The sequence below is a fragment of the Homarus americanus genome, unplaced genomic scaffold, assembly GCF_018991925.1.
Source record: "Homarus americanus isolate GMGI-L3 unplaced genomic scaffold, GMGI_Hamer_2.0 scaffold41027, whole genome shotgun sequence".
Taxonomy (NCBI): Eukaryota; Metazoa; Arthropoda; class Malacostraca; order Decapoda; family Nephropidae; genus Homarus; species Homarus americanus.
Genome location: NW_024745073.1, coordinates 4,962,028 through 4,978,565, shown reverse-complemented (window position 1 = coordinate 4,978,565; position 16,538 = coordinate 4,962,028). Strand labels below are relative to the sequence as shown.

At 35.9% G+C, this 16,538-nt stretch overlaps 1 protein-coding gene across 8 annotated transcripts in view; it reads right to left on the bottom strand.

Annotated features, from left to right (window-relative positions):
• Positions 1-16,538, bottom strand: part of LOC121878318 (eukaryotic translation initiation factor 4 gamma 2-like) — a 37,090-nt gene that overhangs the window by 7,122 nt on the left and 13,430 nt on the right. For 4 of the 8 annotated variants that reach the window (XM_042384433.1, XM_042384434.1, XM_042384435.1 and 1 more), the window contains exons 6-16: positions 12,778-12,966; positions 11,896-12,006; positions 9,313-9,474; positions 9,085-9,204; positions 8,352-8,519; positions 7,339-7,432; positions 6,631-6,971; positions 6,275-6,443; positions 5,736-5,830; positions 765-986; positions 307-558 (exon numbers count right to left, since the gene is read on the bottom strand). In XM_042384433.1, coding sequence (XP_042240367.1) covers positions 307-558; positions 765-986; positions 5,736-5,830; positions 6,275-6,443; positions 6,631-6,971; positions 7,339-7,432; positions 8,352-8,519; positions 9,085-9,204; positions 9,313-9,474; positions 11,896-12,006; positions 12,778-12,966 — 1,923 coding nt within the window. The remainder of the gene's footprint in view (positions 1-306; positions 559-764; positions 987-5,735; positions 5,831-6,274; positions 6,444-6,630; positions 6,972-7,338; positions 7,433-8,351; positions 8,520-9,084; positions 9,205-9,312; positions 9,475-11,895; positions 12,007-12,777; positions 12,967-16,538) is intronic. The other 4 variants (XM_042384436.1, XM_042384437.1, XM_042384438.1 and 1 more) reach the window with 4 other exon arrangements.

Sequence of the window (16,538 nt, the reverse complement as noted above, 5' to 3'; positions counted from 1 at the left end):
ATATATATATATATATATATATATATATATATATATATATATATATATATATATATATATATATATATATATATATATATATATATATATAATATATATATATATATATATATATATATATATATATATATATATATATATATATATATATATATATATATATATATATATATATATATATATATATATATATATATATATATATATATATATATATATATATATATATATATATATATATATATATATTGGCCTGCCTTTAGGGTTAATAAAATATGATCGACAAACAATCCATTTCTTCCTTACCTGTGTAATATATTTGACCAACACCGTCATTAATGCATTTATAAATCCTGGAGCAGTGTGATGTTCTACATCTAGGGTGTCCTTGATGTATTTATAAAACGTGTGCGGTGTTGGGTCAGCAATGAGGGCTCGCCATAAATCAGATTGGATTCGTAGAAGCGGAAACAGGAAGGAAAGATCACGGTCTTCAAGAAGGTCCGCTAACTTTTCCTTCGTGCGATCAGATTCAGGCAGCAAGTTGAGAAGGTTCACCTGGAGTACAAATAAAAATGTCACTTATCCAAGAATTGCTGATCTAATAATTTTAAAGTTGCATAAAAAAAAAACCCACAAGGTGACTGGTCTGGGTCAAATTATCCTTGTCAAATACTGTATGTCAACATGCTGGTAAACAATGATAGGAAATGCCAATTATCGATCTTGGAATACAATATAAGTAAAATTAACCGTTTAGTTACCTTGCTATCATTGAAGGTTTGGGTAAGAGCAGATTTTCCCTGAAGTTTGTGCAAAGTCTGGAGGGTTAGCAGGAAAAGTGGGAAGTGTTGTCCTCCCTCCAAAGGTTCAGCTACATCAGCTAATGATAGAGTTCCCGACCCTACCAAGTAACCTAAGATTCCTGCCATGTGAGACTTAACTCGAGGGATGTCAGTGACCAGGTCATCAAGGCGACCAAGAACCTGTTAAAAAAAATTACAAATGAACCAATTGTATGAAATTGAATGTTATTAATACATTCAGTACAGTACAGTGGTCCCTCGGTTAAAGAGCACAATCCATTCTAGAAGGTTGCTCGTTAACCGAAACCATTGTTTCAATGGGTTTTTGGGTAATTGGTTCCAGCTCACCGAAAATTGCCTAAATTCAACAAAAAAGGTAGAAAAGTACACTTACTTTGAGGTGTGTATGTAGAAGGCTCCTGGATGATGATGGGAATTAGAATGGGGGTGGAGAAGGGAGAAGAGAAAGCATTGGGGTGGAAGAGAAGTCACCCCATGGCACCATTTCACTCATAAAATTTTAGTTCTCTTGGTGCAATTCAAGATTATTTTCTTTAAATCAACACTGCACTGCATTATATATTGTCAATATGTAAAATAAATTTCAAAATGACCAATAATTTGCTTGCAAAAACAGAAAAAAAAAAGCATTTAGTTGAAGAGTCTCAAGCAAGATGTTACCTCCACTGAAAAGATACAAAGACTGATGCCTGTATGGTGTGTTGAGAGGCTGGATGGCACGCATAAAACTAGTTTCATTACCTTCAATTATGTTCAATAATTGTTAAAATGAGTAAAAAATTTAATATTTAACTTTTAAAATTATTGAATAGTATAAACTTCTTGATATTTGCTAAAATGGTAAGGAATTTAAGCCTTAAAACCGATTACTGTATTGGCGGACTAATACTACAGCTGGTGGACTGCCAAATGCAAGCGAAATCATGTTCAGGTTGGCTCGTAAGAAACTCGTTAATCGAGGGGTTGCTCGTTAACCGAAGTTAAGAATCTTATGGAAGGAAACTCGTTAACAGAAATCTCGTTAACCGAGGGACCACTGTATCTACTTCCAGCAATAATGCTAATGTGTATTAAAAAAGTGTTAGCTGTGGCTACCTTACATCTGACTATACATACATACACACACACACACAAAAGTAATGAACACAAATCATTTTGGAATTTGCATAAATTTGGCAGGATTCAGCACTGCCACAATCCTGAGGATATTTCAGTGGCCAATATTTTGCTGTATGCCTCATATTGAACGTAAATACAGTAATATCTTCGTTAACCAGAATCCCTCACTCAAAAACCTCCAATAGCCGGAATTTTCCCATAATTTCCGGCATTACGAACAAATTTTCTGGGGTTGAAAACCGGGAGATTTTTCTGAAAACGTCTTGAATCAAGATGAAAGTGAAGGTAATTTTTATTATTACAGTATTATTATTATATCCTTTTTAAATGAGATTAGCCCACCCTGGCATGGGTCCATGACCCACACCAAGGCCTAGGGGCAAAAATATAATTATAATAGACAATTAAAAAAAAAATAAATAAATAAATAAAATAAACGATATATATATTGTGTTGTCAAAGTAAGGTTAACAATTGAGACCTTGCAATTGTGTGTAAATGAGGCAGAAAGTCAGCTCAGCAACCTGGTCAAAATTTTTGTGATGCCATATGGCAGCAGGGTCTACCATTAGACAACACATTTTGCTTCCAATATCTTCTAATTAAATGTCAGGTCACCCTTTCTTGGGTGGGGGATTGGTGGGTCTCATGACCTGAAGATGTCTTTAATAAACACAAACGCTAAAGTATTTTTAGGGAGATTCTGGTAAGTATAAGTATAAATGAGCAAAGTTGTATCCCTTCAACATTACATTAAATAACATTTTAAAATATGGAGTGAGAAAGCAGAACGGTGTGGGTCATTAGAGAGATGGAGAGGAAAGGAGTGGTAACATGCACCAGTGTTGCCAATCGATAAGCTCCTCAACAGCTGATCTTTTAATTCGCCTCCATGCAGTCACACAACAAGACCCTTACTGGAAGCTTGTCAACTTAATTCCCATGTGTGTGTGTTGAGCTTGTCAAGCACATTGTAGGATTTGAAGAAGTTGACAAAGAGTTTGTTCAGGAGTCAGGTGGCGAGGTGACATGCCAAGACACTTACAAAGCACACACATTAATAGAGGTACTAAACTATTGTCTTATAATATTTTACATTATAATTTCCAATTTAAAATTAATTGATACGATACCTCGAATGTTACGGAGTATTTCAAATAAATTCTTCTACCAGTACCCTTCACATACAGTAAAATACTTTTTACCTCCTAATTCAGCTTGTCATTAACCCTTAAGCCCCGGGTTAGGGTGCTGCTGGCAGTACCCCCCCCCCCATCCGCGGAGATAAATCGAGACAAAAAATCAAGTAAAAAAAAAAATGCGGGAAAATAGGCGGACGTTCTGGGACGTCACCCGGGGCCTAAGGGTTAAGGATATAACATTGGAAACATCTCATGGTATCAAATTCATCTCTTACACAAATACAGCAAAGATTATAACATTTGTTGTGAATTAGGAAGAGGGAGGAGGGCACATTGGGGGATAAAAGTGCCCAACCACACTCCTCCCCCAAAGGGTCACCTCACTGTTTGTCTACTGTACTGACTCATTCATGATACAATAGTGTTTGTTTTTCATAATAGTAGATACGTTACTGTAATAATCTGTGATTCATATACAATACAGTACAGTATTATGTATATACCTCTTTGGCAAAAAATAATGTAATTCAAGACATGTTCAGGTCATAAGACCCACTAATCCCCACCCAACAATGGGCGACCTGACATTGCATCAGGTCAGGTTAGTAACGTGACCCAATAATCTCCCACCCAACCTTCATCACAAGTGCTAATACATGATTAGTTATGTATTACAGTCAATTGAGTGAAGTGTCTGCCTATTCTAGGCTAAAGATGGCAGGATCTGCTGGAGTACAATATATACAGTACACAAGAAACCTTGCCAACAGTGACGTGACCGATCGCCCAAGTAACCAATGCGCCAATTAGTGGCAAGAGGATAAAAGTAACACCGCTCTATTCACGCCTGTATCACATAGCTTTTTTTTTTAAACATTTAATCAAACTTTTAGATAAAATATTCAGGATTATTTTGATAAAAAAAATGGTGTGTAACAAAATTTGAATGATTTTACTGAATCTGGTATCAACATTTCTACTTTTTTTTTTATAAAAGAATGGAAATACCATCACTACAGTATATTATTCAGGAATATTTCGTTTAAGGATATTCTACTGGAAACATTTTGTAGAGAATTTATTAAGGATTATCATGGTATCCAATTCATCTCCCATTACAATTAGCCACGCTCGGGCTGGCCACCCAACCCTATCCACCAAAAAGGTTCGTTTTCGTCAACACCACCCACACATTACACACAAACACTCCCTCCAACCACCACCCACACACACCCTCAAACAACCATACACACACGTTCCAACACCAAACATGCACTCACAGCAAGGGAATTAAGACAGCAAACATAAGGAGTGGTCTTATTAAATGACATCTTCATGTGTGTGACTGCATGGTAGCTAATTAAATATCAGCCGTTGAGGAGTGCCTGGCAACACTCGTTTTCACTCCATCTCTCTAATTACCCACACCTTTCTGCTTTCTCACTCCATATTTTATAATGTTATGTAACATTGAAGGGATACAACTTCACTCATTTATACTTATATCTGTACTTACTACAATCTCTCTAAAAATACTTTAGGTTTCGAGTTTATTCAATACATCTTCAGGTCATTAGACCCAATAATCCTCCACCCAAGAAAGGGTGACCTGACATTCCATCAGGTCAGTAATATGTGACCACTAATCCCCCCCATCCTACCTCCACTTGACATTGCATCAGGTCAGGTCAGTTACACGAGACCTACTAATCTCCCACAGCTCCATGGGAGTGGAAATAAGTCTGTTGTAACACAGCTTCATTCACGCCCATATCCTATAGATTTTTAATTTTTAAATATATTTAATTGACCAAGCTTTTAGATTAACTATTCTGGATTATTATAATAAAGAAATGAAGTTTCTAACATAATTAGAACTGTATTTACAGAATCTAGTAGTTCAGACTCAAGGAAAACATCTCCAGCACCCAGAAATGTTCTGGGGAGGTGGGCTAGTGTGTGTCTATGCAAGGTCTAGTTTAGACACTTGAAACTTTTCCAAGTAACCGGAAAAGGTTCCGGGGATAAGGAATTTTTCCGGGTTTGAGAAAGTAGTCTTATTACCTGGTATCTCTCATCCCCGGAAGTGCTCTGCACCAATTGTTTCGGCTAACGCGGATATCACTGTAGCAAAGAATTTTTTTTATAACTTTTAATGACCGTTAACTAGTGAGTAACAGTGCTAAAATTATATACAGGAGGTCCTCGGATTACATATGTCCAACTTGTGAACATCCCATAAAGTTAAACTTTAAATTTATTTTTATTTTTCTAAACAGGGCTCATCCCATCCAGGGACATTAGACAACACATTATGCTTCCAATATCTTCCCAGGTGGCAGTGCCTATTACCTTTGACGACTTATTTATTTACTTTCATTAACTGTGTTTCGTCATCCTAGTTCTTCTTTTGTCTTAAATTAAATTATTTTAGATGTATATATAAACATTGTTCTGTAAGTACAGCATGCACATGGGGTGTGGTTCAACTGAAGTACAATTTTGACTTAAGAGCGTCCATAGGAATGGAACTCACTCGTAACCCGGGGACTGACTGTACTGTATATGCATGCATGTATGTACTGTACAGTACGTATGTATATATTATGAAAACTATTGATACAAAATAATGCAGTATATTAATTACCTGCTTGACTCCATCAAAAAGACGATCAACATTAACAAGACCATCAATACGAAGTCTCTCTAACAGCTGACTGCCCAGCTCACGGTTGCTCTCTGCTATGAAAAGTAATGTTCATTTAGCTTGGTAGAAACAAAGACTTAGGGAAAGGAAGGTTTGGGGTATAAAATTCAAGAATATGAAAAGAGGAAGAGAAAGAACATCATCCTCAACATTTTGTGGCATTTTTCCACATTTGTGTGGGTTAACCATTATAACAATGTGGTGTCACAGTTCCTATCATGAAAATTTAAAGCAATTTTATAATGTGAAAACTGAACATAATAATTAGCACCTCCAAATGCCTTTATTAGCAGCCTACCCAAACCAAGAAACTTTACAAAATATATTACATGAATATTTTGGAAAAAGAGGCAGGAGTGCATGTAAATCCAATTTTCATACTCATTGTTTAAAACATGACATTAATACATGTGTTAATATCGAGGGCTAACACGTCTCCACCATATGTTCTTAAAACTTTTAACTGAAGCTACACTGACCTTCTTGAGTGAGGAGAAAGTTTAGAACAGTCTGTACAGCCTCAGCAGTAAGACGCTCTGGTAGCTTAAGGGAGCGATAACTTTCAACAGCTTCCTCCAAGTTCTGCTCCTTCATGGCCTCCTCATACACATTTTTCACACGCCGCAGCCACTCCTCACGGCTTGGACCCTGATACAACCAAAATATATTAGAATATCATAGCACTGAGTACACTTCAATTTTTTTAATTTTTTTTTTTGCTAAATTATTTGTAAGTACTCTTATTTGGATCTTGTGTAGATATCCTAAAAACAGATGCCGATTTTTAAATAAAATTATTTTAATTCTCAGATATCCCTGACAGCCGAACACTTACCCTATCCTTCCTATTGGCACGGGATTTGTCAGTTGATGCTTGTTTTATGAGAATAGGAGGGTCCTTGTGCATGAGTGGTGGAGTGGGTTTCTGGTTGGGTGGTTGGGGTTGAGGAGCTAGTGGTAGATTAGAGTGGTGGTGGTGATGGTGATGGTGGTGGTGATCACTACTTTGCTGGGTGCCTAAGGCACTCTGTGGCAACACCCCAGGAGTCTTCGGCTTCAGCATCATGCTAGAAGCTGCAGGACGCAATGACACTTCCCCATCTGAACTGCCAGTTCCTCCAGGGTTTGTATGGCTTAAAATCTTCTTAAAGCGAGGAGGCAGGTCCTTTGTGGGGACTGAAAAATAAGGATTAATAATTTGAAATACTGTACTGTAAACTGTGTGCGAGTGCATACACTAAATATGAACAACAATCAGAAGCCCAAAAATGTATGAAAATTAGTTCATATGTAGTAAAATTTGTTCAACAGTATTTTATTTCAGACATTAATTTTACTCCAATAACCTAGCCAAAGTACACCTAAATATTTCTCCATTAGCACAAAATGAAGTTTGAAAATAGATACCAAAATGATCTAAGATTATTTATTTCTGTGAAGATTCAAATATTCGTTATACCTGTACAACCAATAAAAAAAAATTGTTTGCCAGTAGCTTTGAGCGTTTAAGTGATGAATTAAAACTACAAGGTACAGTACTCACTATTGCTGTAATTCTGTTGCTGGTTGTATTGGTTGTTCTGTTGCTGTCGACTGAAGATCTGGTTGTTGAAGTGCTTGTTCTGGTAAGAGTTGTACTGAATGAAACCCTGATGAAGGACATGCTACCAAATTTACACACACACTGACAATTTAGTTTCACCATTTGGCACTTTGACAATGACTAATAATTTTCATTTAATGAAAGTTATCTCTTACAAAATTCATCTGCCTAAAACAAATAAGCTGGCTATGGCTGTCTACTAATATACTGTACACTATAGTGCATTTTTTCTCAGCTGAGAAAAGATGCCCCGCCCCCTCATCAGGAGTTACAGCTGATTGGCTGTTGCAAACCTGTCCAATTTTGTCCTGAAGTAATGTATTTCTAAATGAGTTTATTCATAATCGTTGGAATGACCGTTCCTGATGAGAAAGATATTTAACTAATTTATATAAAGATACACACATTCACTATTTCAAGCAGAAGCACATAAGAAGTTTATCAGAAGTATTATTCATGAATTAACCGTTAAACTCTGGTAGCAAATTCACGCTTTCGGAGGATGCATTTAATATATACCCCGGTACTTATTTTTACCCACAATAAGGCATACTAAGACAAATAACTTATCATTAAGTTATTTATTGCCTTTGAATGATACATGGCGGCACAATTTTGCTACTTGTATAATAATTAGACAATTGGTTTATGAATAAACCCAGGGCAAATGGAGACACATATACACTACTGTATTATGGTACTTAATATGATTATTTTCCCACTATATTGGATGTTTTTAACACTATGCATCAATTCCAATACACAGACTTGGTATAAATCAGCGGATGATGCAGACACATAAATGTGAAATGAAATATCAGTACCCCATATAATGAGGGCCCACCTGTACCTTGTAAGTGTTGGTTGGCTTCAATATATCTATTGAAATTACAGCAACAGGCATATAAAAATAGACAATCTCAGAGATTTCCAGGAATTTATAATAAACTTACCCCCTGTTGTTGACGTGGTCTGTAGCCGCCGCCTCCACTGACACCAGAGCCAAAACCATTTGAGTCAAAACCATATTTGTCAGGCTGAGATGAAATGACTCCAGGTCCTGTGCCCAAAGTCACTGCTCCCATAAATACATCCTCCATGCCAGTGCGATTCCCTCCCGGCTAATGAATAACATTCAAAGAATTAGGGATTATTTTAACCAAATAAATGACTCCATGACCATAGTGTCAACAACCCATAATTTTGTAGTTATACCACAAAATTGGGAAGGGAAGGACTGTAACCAAGCCTATGGACATAAAACACCCCTGTAAACTTCAAATGTGTATGACAGTCACTTCTGCTGAAGCCTGCATTCAGGAAGAGGGCTGAAACTTTGAACAATGGCCATAAAATCCTTATCAGACTGCATATAACTGCATATAAATTGCACTAGCAAGACTGGATATTTCATTTATACACCATAGACTTTATCACATTCTAACCCCAACTGTCATACTATACTGTAACTCTGACACTATGGGGCACTGGCACTATGGTCATGATGTCACTTATCATAGGTTTGTCTCGGGAATACACCCCCCCCCCACCCCCGCATCATGAAGCATATTTCTGATACACCCCTGTACTGTATATATATTGTACAGTATATATATAAAACAATGGGTTCTAACTTCAAGACTATGTAAACTACTGTACCATTGAAAATGCAGCTAAAAATCTAACCTGTGGGAAAAAGGATGAAACACCAGCCAGAGGCGAGATGGGTCCAGAGGATCGCGGTGGTCCGTGCGTTGAAGGTGGAGGGATGTAAACACCGAGGTCGTGTGCTGCCTCCTCACGCACCTATAAACACAAGGATTACTCAAACATTCAAGGAGGGCATAGTATGGGATTACAAATCCACTTTGATGTACATATAATGTTCAGTGTTGCTCAGTTAGGATAACTTACCTGACGAATGGTGCGTGGGCCATCCACCTGGGCAATCTTGCGAGGGACCCAGTTTGCAGCACGCAAATCCAGCACATCCTGCAACATGAAGCGGATCCGTGCCAGAAGGTCCGTACAGCTGCTCAACTGGTACATGCGTTCGAAGTACTGGTCCATTAAAGGCTGTTAAAAATGTTTTTAATTAATAACAAATTCAGCTTCACACTAGTTCAAAGTATATCTTTGCTAAGCGGCTTATATATATGCAAGTAAATCACTGTAGGTGCGCGTGATCTAGGTACAGTGAGTTCTGCTATAACGCGTGTTTTGACAACGCGAATTGGCTCTAACGCGATTTATGAATAGAGGAACGATATTTGTATAACGCGAACGCTGTTTGCTGTAACGCGATTTTTGCTTACTATTTCTCCAATTTTGTGGTATTAACTGTGAATATGGTAAAGAAGAATATCTCCAAGAAGCGTTCTGGTGATCGCATTCCCGGTGATGATCGTAAAAGAAAGGCTATAACCCTTGAAGAGAAGCTCGATGTTATCAACCTCAAAATCACCCTTCTCCCCCATCAAGTTATATTCATAGTTCTTCACGGTAAAGTGTTATATTTACTGTATGATTTCATTATTAGATATGAATGTAACATTTATTTAGACTGTGCTAACCTTTGTGTTAGGCTAACTACTAAAATTTTTTCGATTTCGAATAGTAATCTGCACCTAACCCTATTTTCTCCAAAAGCCGTTATTTCTATTACGCGAATTTCTATAACACGATGTTTTACAAGAACACAACTATCGCGTTATAGCAGAACTGACTGTACATGCTGATGACCACAAGGAAAGAAGAAAACACGAAGTTCCCAAGCGCTTTCGTGTAATTCACATCTTCACGGGTGGGTACAGACTAAAGAGAAGTACAAAACAAGGTGTATATATACAGAGGAGGGTGATATCAGGTCCACAATGGTCAGGTATTAGGTAATGACCCTACTAATCTTTAAATAGCACCGCAACGGTTGGTAGTCAGGTCAGAGGGTAAGGTGACCCAACCTTCTCACCTGGTTACAAATCTTCTTAATTACAAAATTGACCAGTTTGTACATGCCATTATGTCATTACTCAAATTCATGTTGAATGCTTCGGTATGTTTAACGAGACTAGATTCTATGATGTTCCTACTGTCAATTGAATTACATGGTAATATTGAGGAGGCATTATCCCAGTCAATGCAATGCTTGTTATCCCTCAAATGAACAAACAGAGCATTGGATTCCTGGCCTGTCCTAACACTATATTTATGTTGTTTAAGTCTAGTTACAAGATCTTTACCTGTCTGGCCTAAGTAAAACATATTACATTCCTTGCAAGGAACTTTATGAATGCAACCAATTGTGTTGTTGGGAGGAGTTCTTGATTAACATTTGTTTAACAGTGCATGAGTTTTTAAATGCCACATTGAGGTTCCAGGTTTTTAGTTGTAAAGGAATTTGAGAGAAATTTTTGTGAAATGTTAATGCTAAGAGATTCTTATGGTCATGGGTGGGCTTGGGATCAGTTCTATAAAAAGATTTCTTAGTAATGTTCAGGCATTTGTCTATGAAAGATCTAGGGTATTTAAAGTTTGAGCCAATATTATAGATATATTTATATTCCTCATCAGTGAATTCCGGGCTGCAAATTCTCAAAGCACGTAAAAAACATTGTTGAAAATACTGACTGTTTGACTCTATTATGGTGGGCAGAATAATAATGAATGTATGAACACACATTAGTAGGTTTTCTATAAATACTGAACTTAAAAGTGTTACCTATTCTGTGTATCAGACAGTCTAGGAATGGCAATTTACAGTCTTGCTCTAATTCCACAGTGAATTTGATCGAGGGGGCTAAGTTGTTAAGTTGTGGCAGGAAAGCTTTTAGGTCCTCATTACTTAATAGTTTCTTTTCAAAGAATTCCATATATAGGTTGCTTAATACAGGTGAGAGTGGATTACCCATTGCCATACCAAATTTTTGAGCATAATATTCTCCATTGAATTCAAATTTACAATCCTTAATACATAGTTTGATGAGTTCGATGAAGTCGTCTTTCGAGACGGGCAGTGAAATATTATCCAGGGAATCTATGAGGAACTCTAGTAAATCATCAACTGGGACCTTTGTAAAGAGTGATGTTACATCAAAACTGACCAGTTTAAAATCATAATTAATGTGTAAGTTATTGAGTTTATCAACCAGATCCATATTATTCTTGATATTGGAGTTAGAAATGTTGCCAACTAGGGGATTTAGTAAAGAAACTAACCATTTAGATAGTTTATAAGAGATTGACCCAACTGAGCTAATGATGGGTCTTGTCTGGAAGATGTGAATTACTGAAAGCGCTTGGGAACTTCGTGTTTTCTTCTTTCCTTGTGGTTATCACATATATATATATATATATATATATATATATATATATATATATATATATATATATATATATATATATATATATATATATATATATATATATATATATATATATATATATATATATATATATACCTGAAACACTGGAATTTCATTGAGTTCAGTATAACATTACCTTGGCCTTGGGCTTGTCCAGCACCTTTCCACAAGTCCTCATTATCTGGCACAGACACTCCAGATCCTCAGCCAAGTCAACCATTGGTCGACGCCGACGTTTCTCCAACAACTGTACAACAATTTATTATCATAGTTAATAAACATGCTCCACACTAATTCAATCCAGCCATCTCTCTATTAACCCAATTCCACTTCAACACACATGAAATCAAACAGGTGATCAAAGCCACTCGAGCAAATACAAACAAGTGATTGATCCTGAAATCCCTTGTATAACTAAGCCCTGTTCTGGATCCCTGATGTGTGATGAGTGTTAACACTATCTCTGGTAAACGATTCCCAAGATTTGTGAATTAAGAGTTGGTTGGGAACAAGAAAATACTAGAACACACACTATAATCCCTCACCTCAAAGAAAAATATTTCAGGTAGGTCCACTACCTCAAAGGTGGCATACCATGTACTACCCACAAAAATTTTCATAAAAACTGTATAGTTATCCCGAGTCCTCAAGAGATTTTCACTCGAATGTCCCCAATCTAGGCTAAGTATTAAATATTCGTTGCAAAACCTATATACAAGGGCACATTTGCTTGGTAAATGTTGATCCACACTATTAACATGCCTGTGAATCCTCTAACTGGCAGATAACAAGACACCTTTCTTATGTCTATGACCCTATATTCTAAATATTCAGGATATATTTTTCAATTTTTAAGTTGCAAGTTGTGTAGATCTTTTTAAATTTCTTGCTTTTATTTAAAAAAAATTAAATAAAAAGCAGTTTCCTATTAAAAACATTAATAAACCGCAAATCAAAGCAGGGTCCTTTCAAGATGATTCCCTCAGAGGTTCCTAAGAAACCATCCACATTTTCCTACCTGTTGGATACAGCGATGGAGGATGGATTCATGAATAATCTCCAGCTTGCCCAATTCACCAATGAAGCGGAGGTTGCCGACCATTTTGCGTTTTGCTGCTGCACGTTCTTCCTCTTGCTCTGGGGTGAGGGCCGCCCCCTCCGATCCATCCCATGCCTCGGCGGCACATCGCCGACGTTCAAACTCATCCTGAAAGCATAAAAAGTGATAAAGTTAACCAACTAAACTAGATCTAATATGGAGAAAAAGAATGTAGTTACCTGAACAATACAATACTAGTAAATAAACACTTTACTGTATGAAACAATCATATCTATGTAAACAGTTATTGACAACCATACTACTACAGTGATACTACAGTGTTCCCTCGGTTAACGAATTACCTTCCATAAGATTCTTCGCTTCAGTTAACGAGCAATCCCTCGATTAACGAATTCCTTACGAGCGCCCCTCAATATGTTTTCGCTTGCTCACTAGCTGTCGTATTAGTCCGCCAATACAGTGATCGGCTCTGGGGCTTAAATTCCTTACCATTTTAGTAAATATCAAGAATGTTGTACTATTCAATCATATTAAAAGTTTTCTATTAAATTTTGTTAGTCATTTTAACAATTATTGAACATAATTGAAGTGCGTACAGGAAACTAGTTTTATGTGCGCCAAACAGCCACTCAACACACCAAGCTTGGCGTCAGTTTGTTTACAGGTTCGGAGGAAGGAACATCTTGTTTGAGACTTCAAAATAAACGCTCTTTTCTGTTTACAGTCAAAATATTGGTCATTTTGAAATATATTTTACATATTGATAATATATAGCACAGTGCAGTGTTAATTTAAAGAAAATAATCTTGAATTACACCAAGTGAACTAAAATTTTATGGGTGAAATAGCAGGATGGGGTGACTTCTCTTCTTCCCCAATGCCTTCTCTTCTCCCTTCTCCACCCCCATTCTAATTCCCATCATCATCATCAACCCGGAGCCTTTTACATGCACACCTCAAAGTAAATGTACTTTACTGTATTTATTTTTCATTTGTATGAAATTTTGGTGAGCTGGAATCAATTACCCAAACACCCATTGAAACAATGGTTTCAGTTAACGAATTTTCGGTTAACGAGCAACCTTCTGGAGCGAATTGTGCTCGTTAACCGAGGGACCACTGTATGTATGTATGTATGTGTGTGTGTGTGTATATATATATATATATATATATATATATATATATATATATATATATATATATATATATATATATATATATATATATATATATATATATATACACACACAGTGGTCCCTCGGTTAACGAGTTACCTTCCATAAGATTCTTAACTTCGTTTAACGAGCAATCCCTCGATTAACGAGTTTCTTACGAGCCGACCTGAACATGTTTTCGCTTCCATTTGGCGGTCCACCAGCAGTAGTATTAGTCCGCCAATACAGTAATCGGTTCTAGGGCTTAAATTCCTTTCCATTTTAGCAAATATCAAGAAGTTTATACTATTATATAATTTTAAAATTTTAATATTAATTTTTTTAGTCATTTTAACAATTATTGAACAATTGAAGGTAATGAAACCAGTTTTATGCGCACCATCCAGCCTCTCAACACACCATACAGGCGTCAGTCTTTGTGTCTTTTCAGTGGAGGTAACATCTTGCTTGAGATTCTCCTCAACAAAATGCTTTTTTTCTGTGTTTACAAGCAAATTATTGGTCATTTTGAAATTTATTTTACATATTGACAATATATAATGCAGTGCAGTGTTGATTTAAAGAAAATAATCTTGAATTACACCAAGAGAACTAAAATTTTATGGGTGAAATGGCGCCATGGGGTGACTTCTCTTCCTCGCCAATGCCTTCTCTTCTCCCTTCTCCTTCACCCCCATTCTAATTCCCATCATCATCATCATCATCCAGGAGCCTTCTAAAAACACACCTCAAAGAAAGTGTACTTTTCTACCTTTTTTGTTGACTTTAGTCAATTTTCAGTGAGCTGGAACTAATTACCCAAAAACCCATTGAAACAATGGTTTCGGTTAACCAGCAACCTTCTAGAACGAATTGTGCTCGTTAACCGAGGGACCACTGTATATGCAAGTAAGTCAATGTAGTTGCGCGTGATCCAGGTAATCAGCATATACCTGGATCACGCGCAACTACAGTGATTTACTTGTATATACTATATGTATATGTATGTGTATATATATATATATATATATATATATATATATATGAATATATGTGTGTATATATATATGTGTATGTATATATGTGTATGTATATATGTGTGTATATATGTGTATATATGTGTGTATATATGTGTGTATACGGTACCCTGTAACACTGTACCCTGTGGGTTCAATTGACTGCGTTAAGTGGGGTACTACTGTATATATGTATATATGTGTATATATATATATATATATATATATATATATATATATATATATATATATATATATATATATATATATATATATATATATATATATATATATATATATATATATATATATATATATATACACACTCGTGTATAGTTCGAGTTTTTAAGACCAAATTTTTAGGCAAAAAATTGGGGGTCGTCCTATACATGCGTAATAGTTTTGTTAGGTTGAATTCGTGCATAATGGGAAGGGGAGGAACAACTTTTAGATTCAGACATGAAAAATATTTACCATTTACTGCCAGTAAACAATGGAAACGTAAAATATGTACCAATTAGTAATGAAAAGTTGTGCAGTTCCTTCAGCAAATGAAGCTCACCAACTTACAATAGGCTAAATTACCTTACAATGTGCTTTCAGTAGTCTATGTTGAAGTTCTTAGCACAGGCTAACTTATCATATCATATACGGTATCACAGTTCTCATTGATCTACAAAAAATACCGGTAATAAAAACCTTTTTGATATTTCACACTTAATATAATACCCGGTAATCTACTTCAACCTCCTATTGTTTACAACGACACATGACGCACCACCAGCTGTTGAGTATCAGCTAGACGGTACACGTGTTTTTCGAATCGTTTTCAGTTAAAAAACTGTTACATCACATGTATATTTTACCTTAACTGTGCCTGAATGAATATATTCTCGGAAATAAATAGTAGTTTTGCTGAAACGTGATGTATTTTAATGTAAAATAGGATAAAATACATGACGAAAACAAAAGATTTTACCTAACCTTCCGATGTTCAAGAGAAGTTACTCGTTTTTTTAATAGTTTTTGGTTAAAATATTGTTATATTACAATGGTATTCTATTCATACTGTGCTTGATATAATGCATTCACGGAAATGTAATATTTTTGCTGAAATGACGTACGTATTACAGTGGAAAGTGGGATAAAATTGTGACGAAAACAATGACTTTCGCTTTCTTTCGTTCAAAAGATGTTACCGTAATCGCTTTTCGAATGGTTTTCAGTTAAAAAACTGTTGTATTACGATAATATTCTATCCTAATTGACTTGAATAAATACTACGATACCATATTTCTGAATATTTTCATTAAAATCCATCAAAATCATTTTCCTTGTCATCGTCTGCAGCACCAAACAGCTTCTCCCAGTCCTCTCCTTGAACAGGGCTAGAGGGTACATGTTTTTCGAATCGTTTTCAGTTAAAAAACTATTACATCACACGTATATTTTACCTAAACTGCGCCTGAATGAATATATTCTCGGAGATAAATAGTAGTTTTGTGGAAACGTGACGTATTTCAATGTAAAATAGGATAAAATACATGAC